Source organism: Mytilus californianus, unplaced genomic scaffold (assembly GCF_021869535.1).
Source record: "Mytilus californianus isolate M0D057914Y unplaced genomic scaffold, xbMytCali1.0.p SCAF_1, whole genome shotgun sequence".
Classification (NCBI taxonomy): Eukaryota; Metazoa; Mollusca; class Bivalvia; order Mytilida; family Mytilidae; genus Mytilus; species Mytilus californianus.
Window position 1 is genome coordinate 47,149,024 of NW_026262581.1, and position 13,049 is coordinate 47,162,072.

The window sequence follows — 13,049 nt, forward strand, 5'->3', positions numbered from 1 at the left end:
TTTATTTTTGGCCATGGCGTTGTCAGTTTGTTTTCGATCTATGAGTTTGACTGTCCCTCTGGGCCCGGTTGTTCAACTTGTCGTTAACTTAACGACTCGTTAAATTTAACGTGTCGTTAAATACTCTAACGTGTCGTTACTTAACCCATAGTTAAAATGGTGTTGTTCAACTTGGTTTAACGCCGTCGTTAGTTAACGATGACGTTAAATATTTTAACCACGCGTTAAATATTTAACTAAAGTTTAGAGATTATTTTTGTTACCCACAATGCATTGGTTTGTTAATATTTATTTCAACATGGCTTACATTTCTTCTGCTAAAAAACAAAGGGACAGAAAACCTAACTTTACTCAAGAAGAAGTAAATGTTATACAAGATCAAGTACAAAAAAATTACAAAGTGTTAAATGAAAAGTTTGGGGATGGAGTTACCAATTCTAGAAAGACTGCTGTCTGGAGCAGGATTTCTATCTTGGTCAGTGCTCTGGGTGTTGCCAACAGGTCTACCAAAGACTGTAAAGACAAGTGGGCTAACACCAAGAAGGAGGCTAAAAAGGTGTTTAGCCAACTGAACAAAGAGCAGAGGGCTACTGGTGGTGGTCCACAGCCAAAAAGATTGAGTCTGGCCATAGAAAGGACAATAGACCTTTGCAAAGACTCAGCTTCTTTCAAAGGTCTTGAAGGAGTTGAAAGTGTACTTGGTATGTATCAGAAACTAATTCATACTCTTTTGTGAATATATAAAAATAATGAATCTTAAAATGCTATTCGTTATTCAGTTATTCTCTCCGATTTCATGTAACTTTTTGTTGATTAAAAAAATCGCCGATTATTTATACCATGTCATCCAAAATTAACAGGTATTTAACTGATTTATTGATCCTTAATCATGTGTAAGCTTAGTATTTAATTGGCATTCGGCTATATTCAGTTTTGCTCAGTGAATAATAAGTTATTTTAATTCATTTAGTCAATTATTTATGTCGTCTGCATTCACATATTTACGTGCTAAATATTAAGGTTCATGTGGACCCTTCGTCTAAAATGGCTGCATTTTCATCTCAAAATTTACTCTGAGTACAGACAAACCTGTGCATCTGGAAAAGTTTTAAGGCATAGCATGCCCTAGATAAATAAAATTCAAATATATTTTATGTTTTAGAAAATTAAAAACTTAACCGGATTTTGCAGTGCACTTTTTTTCATTCCACCAGAAGGTGCCAAAATAAACAAAGTTGGGAAAGAGGTTTGAGAACTTCCCCACAGGTAATAATTGAAGTGAACTGTTTTGATTGACATGGACAATAGATGGACAATAGATACCTGACAATAATTGGTGATTTAAACTGTGTACCTGAGTGGACCATATCAAGTGAAACTCAACTGTTTGTTAATTTTATCATCTTATGCAGGGCCGAAAAAAAGTGCACTGCTAAATCCAGTTAAGTTTTCAATTTTCTAAAACATACAATGCATTAGAAGTTTATTTATCTAGGGCATGCTATGCCTTAAAACTTTTCTAGATGCGCAAGTTTGTCTGTCCTCAGAGTAAATTTTGAGGTAAAATTGCAGCCATTTTAGCCAAAGGGTCCACATGAACCTTAACCTTGAAAGACGCTCAGCATGCTAATGAACATATTAGGTTTTGAACCTTATTACCTCATGACACACTTTCTTCTAACGATGGTTGATTTTAAATATTGTCATTTGACTATGTTGTAATGATGGTTTGGGACAATACATGTTCAGATCAAATTTTCGTTTATCCATGGAAGAACCTGCTTGCTGTTATTTCCCTTTGATTTGTAGCCTACAGGACGATGTCTCTCGGACCCTGGCTAACCCGTACCTTAAATTCGATCGTGGAATACGCTCGTAAAGGCCTAGACTAAAACAATTTTATTAATCATCTTTTGATGATCGTTCAAGATTTTGAAAATAAATATATATAGATGGTGTTAAACTTGGTGGGATATGAGTGAAAAAGTTATGTTGATAAAAAGGGGGAGGGGTCCTACAGAAAGGTATACACAGAAGTGCCACTGGAATAGGTCCTTTTTATTTTGTCAAATATACCAAGGGGATGTAATTTCTACATCTACAATTAAGTGTAAAATGTAGATGGGCCAGTAATTTTCATTTTACAATTAGCAATATATATATATAGCCAGTGAGTTAGATTGTGAGTTTAAATCCAGCACGGGGCAGGTGCACTCCAATCCAATGATAATTGAATAAGGATTGGACATTTCCCTACCTAATGTCGGTTGTTTACTCCAGCTTCATCCACCAATATAAACTGACTTCCACGAAATAGCATGGAGTGCTGAAAGCGGCGTTAAACACCAATCCATTAATCCATCAAAACCAATAGATTTACTAGAAAATTATTTTAAATGGTGCAATACTGCCTTATAATTGGAAAGGAGTTTGTCTTCTGATATAATTCTGTTTCTAGCCATCTCATTTTGGTTGTCATTGATGCATATGGTTTGTCAGGCTAGGTCAATGAAAGCAAAGAAAGAATGGCTAAACAAAAAACCTCTTTAAGTAAGAAAATTTAACAATAGACACACATGACTTCCATTCATGATAATTTATAACAACCACCTTATTATATTTTCTAGTTGACAACTCAGCTGCATTGCCAGAGGAGAGTGCAACAAATTCCCAGGACCTGTTTGATACCCCTCCAAGCCAGCCACTGTCCCTATCTGGATCTGATTCCATTCATCAGCCATTACCACTTCTACCACTTCTACCAGCTGTAAATACCCAGGTGCCATGCCCAGCAGCTGCAGTAGTTGAGCTGGGGACTCTAACAACACAGAAAGCAGTAAATCCAAAGAAGAGGAAAGCAACTGCTGATGATGTTTATGAGCTACAGGTAAAATTTCACAATTGCATTTATTTTAGAAATAATTCAGAATAATTTAGAAACGATTGACATACCATTGTCTTATAATGAATGACTCGGTGGTAGGTTCAAGACTGTCATAACTCGGAAAAATGAAAAGGTAAAAATCAATTATCAACACTAAGAAAAATTGACCTTTTGGGTCCCCATCGATTGGTTTGTATCTATAGGCAATGATGTGAGACCGTGAATCGATCTTAAATTACACTTAATCAACATTTCATTTTCAAATGTTGCAATCTTCATCTTTATGAAAATCTTCCAATATAATTAATTCAAATTTATGGGCTTCCAGCCTCTGGACAAAGCATATGTCCAACAGATCATACACTATATCTGGAACTCTCAATTTCATGCAAAACTTCTGTATATTCCACAAGAGTTGTAAGGTATACAGACACATATAAAGATATACCGGTATGTTAAAAATATATAGATCTACATGTATCATTTTCATTTCAGATACTGTATTTGAAGGGAGAAATGACAAAGCAGACTAAAGAGATGAGGAAATTAGATCTTCAGATAGAGTTGCTGGAAGAAATGAAACGAGACAAAGAGAATACGCCACTAACATTTTCTCAACTTTTAATGAATTAAATTATTTATTTTTCTTATCAATCAACAATTATTTGCCAAAAAAAATGCATGTGTACGGTACCAAGTCACAAATGATGTTTAGGACTCAATTTCTTCGTTCAATAATATTTTGCATTTTTTTATTTTATTTTGATTTGATATATATATATATACCACTTTTGAGTCTCCTTGTGTTATTTTTTGGTGTATTCGAGACAATTGAATTTTACAATTGGTATGTTATGTTGTTTTTTTTTAATTCTGACTATGCATTTTTGCACCTGTCCCAAGTCAGGAGCCTCTGGCCTTTGTTAGTCTTGTATTTTTTTTTAATTCTAGTTCATTTATATGTTTTGGAGTTTAGTGTGACGTCCATTTTCACTGAACTAGTACACAATTTTATTAAGGGGCCAGCTGAGTACCACTTCCAGGTGCAGGATTTTCTCGCTGCGTTGAAGACCCATTGGTGGCCTTCGGCTGTTGTCTGCTCTTTGGTCGGGTTGTTGTCTCTTTGACATATTCCCCATTTCAATTCTCAATTGTATTGGAAATGTTTTTAGTTTGGCACTGTGTTCTAACCTTGGATTTGATCACTCTATTTTTATAAGGGCCATTCATTTTGATCGTTTGCTTTACATCCAGTGGCAAATATTTCATGCATGTTCATGATGAGAACAAATTAACAAAGAGTACAATAGGTATGATCAGACAACTCACACGTTTTTGTAAGGGCTCTTATAATATGCATAGCGTTACACTATTTCCACACAATGCAATCAGATTTTACATCCCCTTTCCAACCGGATGTGCCCGCGTATTTACACATCCAACAGTCTATGGAAGACCCACTTTGCGGCAAGGGTTTTACTGATTGGACGAACAAAGTCCAAAGGATGACCTTAAATCTATACCTTAATCAATCCTTAGGGTAAGATATCATTCAGAGTAGAATTAACAAGGAGATGATGTGTAAAAAAGATGTTGACGACGGACACCTAGTAGTGCCAACAGCTCACATTACCGTAAATGTAATATGAACTCATAATTTGCTTTCAATTCAACATGTCAAATGCATGTGTTTTGAGAAAACATAACTTGTATTTATATTTATCACAATTTTATATTGGATGAAAAATAAAGACTCTTTTGTGTTCAAAACATGTATTTCAGTTGAAGAAAACTCTTGCGATATGCTCTCTTATGTGTCTACCATCCTGTTCTCCTTCAAAATGCGGAACTTGCACTGGCTGGTCTTGCTGAACATGTACACCAAAAACATCATCCAAAGGTTCATTCCTTGTTAAAGCTATGTTATGTAGAACAGCATAAGCACCAAAGACTCGACAGACTTTTTCTGGTTTCATTCTGACCTGAAATTTAAAAACATAATGAAAGAACCTTAGTGAGCGCGCTCACATACCCCACGTCCCCACATTGTCATTGGAGAAATAAAATAAGTGTAAGAAAAAAAAATTGTATCAGAAAAAAAAATTGAATCATAATTTCCTGTCAATATGCACATCTACATAGTATGTCCTTATTATCTACACAGTTTCATGAAATTCTGTTGTGTGGTTTGAGAGGAGTTGCGATGACAAAAGGTTGCAGTAGTATATTGGGCAAATAAGTTCAAAGGGGCGTAACTCCTGGAAAAAAATTGAATCGTAATTTCCTGTCGATATGCACATCTATGTAGTATGTCCTTATTATCTGAAAAGGTTTCATGAAATTCTGTTGTGAGGTTTGAGAGGAGTTGCGATGACAAAAGGTTGCAGTAGTATATTGGACAATAAGTTCAAAGTGGCGTAACTCCTGGAAAAAAACTGAATCGTAATTTCCTGTCGATATACACATCTACGGAGTATGTCCTTATTATCTGAAAAGGTTTCATGAAATTCGGTTGTGTGGTTTGAGAGGAGTTGCGATGACAAGAAACAGGACAGACGGACGGACAGATGGGTCAAAAAACATTATACCCTCCGCAACTCGTTGCGTGGGGTATAATTATGGGCATGAAGAGTTAATTTTTAATTCGGATATCTTTCACTTGGAAAAAAATACTGTTTCGGAAGAGTATTCTCTTCTACAATTGTCTCCTGGAAAATTACCCATGCAGATATCCCCTTTACAAAAAAATACCATGTTAATGACTTTTTTTCATTGCATTCTAAAAAAAACAATGGTTACTTTAATAGCAGGTTCACTATTGACAATCTTTAATTCATATGAACTGTGCGTCTTTCTGCAACAATTGTCTCTAGTTTTAGGGAGCTACCATTTGATTTTTTGGGGGGGAGGGGGGCTTGTGTGAAATTTTAAAAAAAGGCAGGACAGGAGTTTTGAGGGAAAAAAGGCAGAATGACAATTTATGTAAAAATAAGTGTGAAAAATAAAAAGGCAGGACAGAGATCACAACTAAAAGAAAAAGGCAGGACAATTTTTTTCATCCTAGCCTCCCCCCCCCCACAAAAAAAAAAATTAAATGGTAGCTCCCTTAGTGTCTACTTGTCCTTTTCATAATTAGTTTCTTTTTTGTGTCCCTTTTTTCTCCATAGGCGGATCCAGGGGGGGCCCTGGCCCCCCCTTTTGTGGGAAAAATTTGGTTGATTATATAGGGAATCACTGAAGCATGACTGGAGCGCCCCCCCCCCTCCTTTAGGTCAGTCAGCGGGCCCCCCCTTATGAATAGTTCTGGATCCGCCACTGTTCTCTATATATTTTCTTTCTTCTCGATTGAAGTTTTTTTGCATTTGTTGTACGAAACTGCTGAGGTTATTTAAATGTTATAGCTCTGCATCATAAGGGGTGTTTGTAAAGATGATTCGTATATATATTATTTGTACATAAATCTGGAAGTTACTTATCTCGTTTGAATTGTTTAACATTTGTCATTTTTGGGTCTTTTACAGCGTACTATGTGGCGTGGATTATCTCATTGTTGAAGGCCGTACGGTTACCTATAGATGTTAACTTCTATGTAATTTGGTCTCTGGTTTTGAGTATTCTCATTAGCAATCGTACCACATATGTTTATTTTAACATATTTTAAGTACTCTATAATTATTCTTACCTCGGAGTGCAAAACATGAAATCTTCTCTTTAAGATTCCAAAAGCCCTTTCAATAATGGATCTTGTGCTGGAGTGTGCTCTATTAAATCTTTGCTGGTGTCTTTCTCTGGGATTTGGATAGGGTGTCATGAGAAAAGGGCGACATGCATACCCGCTATCTCCGAGGATCAAACCGTCTGCAAGTCTTCTGTTGTTTGTCTCCAGGTAATGACACAGGTTTGAGGTGTTGAAGATGTGGGAATCATGGGTTGACCCTGGCCAGTTAGCAGATATATTGGTAAACTTCCCTAAAAATATATTAAACTACTTTAATTTTATGAGGAGTACTAATTTAATGTTACAGTTAACTGCAGCTTGAATAAAGGTCAGTCTTTTGTTACTTGTGACAAATAACGAAGGAAACGTACATTTTTTTTTTCCTGAAAACAATTTTGAACATACATAAATAATAAAATTATTGAATTTACTGATAGGTTCAATCAAATCATCATGGAATAAAAGTTAAACGTACAAAAAAAAATACAACAGTAATATGCTTTCATTTATAAACATTGTATAGATTAGAAATAGTACATATGATTCAAGTGGCACATGAAACAGTGTTTTGGGTCCCCTCACAGGTGCGCGTTCTAATTGAAAAAGATAGCATACAATGCCCCCACCCCAACCCCAAAGCCCAACCATGATTTATAAATTGTATAAGCACTAAGGCCCCATTTGTTAATATTACTCAAAAACTTTTCAACGTACAAATGTATTTACACATATTTTTTTCTGCTGATGAGGGTATAGTTTTAACAAAAGAGCTTTGAACGTACAAATTAAAAAAAAATCCGTTATTTTTATTTATTGAGGGGTGTTCAGGGGGTCCCTGATTCACACTTCCCTATTCCCTTACTCCTGGACAAAAATCGATCGAAATATTTTCCCATGTCCCCCCCCCCCCCCCCCCCCCCCCCCCCCCATCTTTATTAGCCTCAGATTCCGATATCTGCATCGCCTTTGAATGCAAAATATGCAGATGAACATTTGGGGTGAGGGTTGTCATTTTACAACTCCATTTAAGGAATAAGCGTTCTAAATTTAGTTATCGTGGTCATCGTCGATCGATCACTGGTAATATTTGGGTCGTATAACATCGAGGGCCGAGTTGTTCGTTTACTGACGAGAAAGATTAAGGGAGATAATACCTTACCTTACCTCTGTATCTTTAACCCCCTTTGTAGAGGAACCATACGCTAGTATGTAGAACTTGTGATCCGCAATTTCTATGTACAGTGATGCCTCCACCAATATGTTGCAGTGCTCTATATTTACAGTGAAATCCTACCCACACACTTATATTAAAAATCCTTTGTTTTATAATTAAAATGTTTCTGTGCCTATCATACGGTGGTTAAAAGTCAGTCACTATATAATATAAAATTCCTTTCTTTCTTTATATATATATACACGCATGTTACACATTTGTTTTCGGTTCCCCTAACCGTTTTGTGTACGTAGCTAGATATGCTTTAAAAGTATAACTCATTTCTGTAAGATATCAATAACATTATTCCATAAAATCATTTGTTTTCCTATCACGGTAAGATGATAAAAGAATGAGTGCCTCTTCCTCATGATTTAAAAGATATATAGTAAAGTATTGTCTAAAAGTTATATTCGGTTCTTCTAAAAAGTCCTTTATATAATCCATATATTGCTTAAAATTCTGTTGGCTATATATAATTTAAGATAATTTCGATATAAGATCGCACACTTTAGTAAAGTGTCACCACTAGTATGTATATATGGTAAAATAGGTTCATTATGTTACACTCTGTAAATTGACTAGTATATATGAGTTTTGTGGCTAAGGTATTGTTTCTTCTGTTATGGTAGTGGTTAGCTTTTCCTTTTAAAGTTATTATCCTTATTATTATCAACCGCATACTATCTTATAACGGGCTATATGTAGCTGGTATATCAAGCGTCTAGTTAGGCGTTCTACTTTTGCTACACTGGCTGGAGAGAGTTTTCTTGATGTTGCAACCGGTGTGATGTCCAGAATTATTTGCAACTTTTCATTGTCCAAAAGTTCATTAAATTTGATTCCAAGACTGTCTAGTACAACAACTGTTTCTAGTAGTATCTTATTCCTTACATTATGGAGTTGTTCACATTTTAATATGAAATGGGTCACAGTTTCGTCATCCTTTGAGCATAGAAGGCATTTCGGATCGGTTTCGTCCTTGTACATTTTTATACGTTTGCTTTGCAGTATATAGGATCCAGTAAGCAGCTTAAGTTTAACTGGTAACTGGTAACTGATAATAATAAAGGTAAACAAATAAACAGGCGAAGAGGAGATCAGAGATACACAAGATTACTAAATTAAATAAGTACCTTCGTAATCACACACAGCCTGCACGTTCACACTATGGTACCCCTTCCTGTTGACAAAAGCTGCCTCGTCCTCTGATGGCCCTTGTATCTTGACGTGCGTGCAATCAATGCATCCCAAAACATTTGGAAAGTTCATTTGTCTGTGGAAACCACACTTCATTCTGTTTATAGAATTAATGTCTTTTGGCCACTGGATGAAGTTGTCTTTAACATCGAGCAAAGCATTAGTTACATCATTTACTGCTCTAGATACAGTTGCTTTATCGTACCCCATCGTATCTCCAATGACTTGTAAGAATGACCCAGAGGCATAAAACCTCAAGGCTATGCATACTTGTTGTTCCACTGTTAAAGCAGTTTCCTTTGTTGTGGATCTCCTCAATTTATCTCCCACAATATTACATATGTAGGCTATAGAGTCTCTTCCAAACCTATATCTTGTCCTCATTTCAGTATCTGTCAAATTATTTAGATGAGAAACCATTCCTCTGAAGATTCTCTCTTTTCTTTGCCTAGGTACCATCAACAGAGCAGCCATTTTATAAATTATAACCCTTCGTTAAGTATTTAACGAAGGTCTATAGCAGCGTTAGATTTTATAGAAGTTAACGACAGTTTAACGTTGCGTTAAATTTAACGTAGAGATGAACAACAGGTTTAACCATGCGTTAAATTTTAACGATGCGTTAACATATTTTAACGACAGCGTTAGACTTAACGACAAGTTGAACAACCGGCCCCTGGTATCTTTCGTCTCTCTTTTAAGGTGAGAAACCACACGTATAGCGCGCAAGTCGAGCATTCCTATGGTTAATTGACAAAAAAAAATTCAATATAAATTTGTTTTAAATAATTGATATTTCCACAATTTACTTTTCTCTATGCTAAACTCTCCGGGTCAGACCTTGTCCCATGTCTCAAGACAATTGTCCATTGTTTAACGTACCACACTACAATCTACACACACAGAAAATTGTAACTATTGTCTGAAAATAAAAGTATCACATTCCCAACTGGAAACCCCTGCTTCTACATCCCGAAAACACAGTCCATTGTTATTCATAACTATAGAATTTGGTTTTTTTTAATAGCATGGACATAAGAGATCACGAACAGTGCTCACTACAAGTTGTTTCAAGACATATAAAAAAAACATATTTCAGGAAATTCCAATAGCGAAAAAAAAATTAAGCATCTATTTTGAATTAAAAAAAATCCTTTGCTTGAAGCAAAAATATTTGATCCCATATGGTAATGTCTTAAAGAACATACATGTATTAGAACTTTTATTTGAATTATACATTAAAACATATAGATTACATTTGGACTAAGTCTTAATCATAAAATAAATATTAATGTTTGGATTGTTGAAGACTAATGATGTCAACCCAGGGGCGGATCCAGCCATTTTTAAAAGGGGGTGCCAACCCAGGATAAAAGGGGGTTCCAGTCATATGTCTCCATTCGAAAGCATTGATCGTAAAAAAAGGGGGGGGTTCCAACCCCCCGAACCCCCCCCCCCCCCCCCTGGATTAGGGGGGGTTCCTAAATATGCAATCTGTATTTTTGTATGTCGTCAGGTTTCTAATCCAGACACACCTATCCCTCAAGTCTTAATCATAAAATAAATATTAATGTTTGGATTGTTGAAGACTAATGATATCAACCCAGGGGCGGATCCAGCCATTTTTAAAAGGGGGTGCCAACCCAGGATGAAAGGGGATTCCAGTCATATGTCTCTATTCTAAAGCATTGATCGTAAAAAAGGGGGGGTCCAACCCCCCGAACCCCCTGGATAGGGGGGGGGTCCTAAATATGCAATCTGTAGTTTTGTATGTCCTCAGATTTCTAATTCAGACACACCTATCCCTCAGTATGTTCGAATATGAATGTTTGTTTAATGTTGAGAAGAGGGGGGTGGGGCTTTTTTTTATATATAAAACCGTTATATATAAAATACATTTATGATTACCTTCATTAAACTGATACATGTAAGTACTTTGGGTTATAAATATTGCCTTCATCTTTAGTCTCTTCTACCAAATCCAACGCCTGACTCAAAATGTCGTCCGTCTTATACCCGTCCATATTGACAACTGCATACAAGGAGCATGATGTATTTTTTTTGTAATAAGAATGCACGATACGGTCAACCCTGACCTGCTGATCCATATTAGCACATGGATTTAACAAAAACATGCAATACGACAACTTTGTAAAATCTACTCACTTGTCAAAGTTTGAAGGAAGATCGTCAAAGTAAGGTTACTAGGTGGGTTTCATCTAAAAAAATATTTCTTATTAATCATGATTTGATAATGTCAATAAAAATGCTATCCGTTCTTTTTCATTTAATATGCAATTTAAACAAATATAGGGTTTAGCATCGGGTGTAAGTTAATTATACACTTCGGGATACGGCGTGTCTGAATAAGAAAACCCCTCCGGCCTCCGGCCGTCGGGGTTTCTTATTCAGACACACATACTCCCTCAGTGTATAACAATTACGTAAAGTTTTATTGGTCAGCATTTAACCTTTGACGTGTGTCATAGCCCATTAATGTTACAAATCATAGCCACGCATAACTCATTAACATATTTAATCACTCAAAGCTACGCTTTTCGTGAATTGAATACGTTAATTCGTAAAAGGTGTGCTATATATATATAACGTGTAATATGAAATCAAAAGAGCAAATATATGAATCTAAAAAAAAAAACGTTTTATTTTTATTATGGGGAATAAAATGTTATGAAAAATAATGTATTTTGTCTCTTTTTAAATTGGTGGATCCACATATTTTGGAAATCAAATGTTACAGTTTATTTTTGTGCTAATTGGAGCAAGCTAAAGTGATAATCGGATAGACACGCGTGACACAATATGTTTTCATTTACCTATCCAATGTCAAAAATGGGTGATATTTTTTTGAATTTGAAACTGATTTTGCGCTTTCACAATTCGACTTGAACACATTCATTGACGAGAAGAGATAAGAGGCAATCTTCCGTATAGTTAAATATAGACGATTCGGAAGATTTCAGTTTAAGTACTAAGCAAACCGAAGAGAGGTTTTTAACATGGAAACATTTTATGGTTACAGAACTCTTGCAGTCAGTAAATTCGTAGTCACTTTATTTAATTTCATCATTTTGGGACATAATTAGATTTTTTATAGATATAATTTTTTATGAACACTTTTCATATAAATTATATTTATAGGAGCAGGTAATGAGGTCACAAGGTGTACGACAAAGTGCCTATGAACCCACTGAATGCACGAGTGACTCTATTCATAAAAAGTGTCCGTGTAACTTCATGAAAAGTGTCCGTGTAACACCCGTTAATGTGCAGTTTTCTATAGCTCTGCTGAGTCAAATTTGTACAATACTAAGCATAGTCCAATTAAGATAATTTAGTGATAGAGTAACATGTAAACAAGACAGTAGTACAATATGTAAAACAAGTGTTGCTGTTGTGCTTGGGCAGAACATGGAGGTTTTATATTATCAATATAATACTTCAATGAGCAGACTGTATTCCTGTCATGTAATGGTGTCATTTTAGTGTTATATTTGAAGGGGCACTAGCTACGAGATATATAAAAAATCTAATTTATGATTTTTTTTTGTTCAATCATTAATGAAAGTGAAATAGTGAAATAAGCCGCCAGTATGGTTCAATTTTGTCAAAATAAGCTAAGAAACATTGATGATGAATCATTCACTTGCAAGTGAATAATTCGACCTCATTGAATCCGTATTCATGTGAACTTCAATTTAACCCCTTAGCTAGAGATGGATAACACGTGAATTGTATGTGTAAAGTTATTTAAAGGAAAAGAATGTCAACATTGGAAGTGAAACAAAGGTAAATCATTTGATTGCCTGATCCGATCCACAAAGAAAATCATTCTTATACAGGTAAAAACGATGATAAACATATATTTTTAATCTATAATATGAAATTAAACAGACCTAGAAAAATCCAATAGCACGAGTTCGCTTTTAAGTTATATCTTTATTTATGGTTACATCGCTTATATGGTCATCGGATGACTTTGGAGGTCAACTCAATAGTTAATTAGATGGCATCTA

The 13,049-nt window shown here is 35.3% G+C and overlaps 2 protein-coding genes across 2 annotated transcripts; one reads left to right on the plus strand and one right to left on the minus strand.

Annotated features, from left to right (window-relative positions):
- The first annotated feature begins 55 nt into the window (after nucleotides 1-55).
- LOC127704421 (uncharacterized) lies at nucleotides 56-3,538 on the plus strand. The gene is made up of 3 exons (XM_052208461.1): nucleotides 56-701; nucleotides 2,628-2,887; nucleotides 3,380-3,538. Exons 1-3 carry the CDS (start codon nucleotides 269-271, stop codon nucleotides 3,515-3,517), a joined length of 831 nt encoding a protein of 276 aa, XP_052064421.1. The 5' UTR covers nucleotides 56-268; the 3' UTR covers nucleotides 3,518-3,538.
- A 1,124-nt stretch (nucleotides 3,539-4,662) lies between these two features.
- On the minus strand, nucleotides 4,663-9,683 carry LOC127721798 (putative nuclease HARBI1). Its single transcript, XM_052228625.1, has 3 exons — nucleotides 8,952-9,683; nucleotides 6,567-6,853; nucleotides 4,663-4,866 (listed from the first exon to the last, which is right to left on the minus strand). The coding sequence occupies exons 1-3, from the start codon at nucleotides 9,487-9,489 to the stop codon at nucleotides 4,663-4,665; spliced, it is 1,029 nt and encodes a 342-aa protein (XP_052084585.1). The 5' UTR covers nucleotides 9,490-9,683.
- Between the last annotated feature and the right edge of the window lie 3,366 nt (nucleotides 9,684-13,049).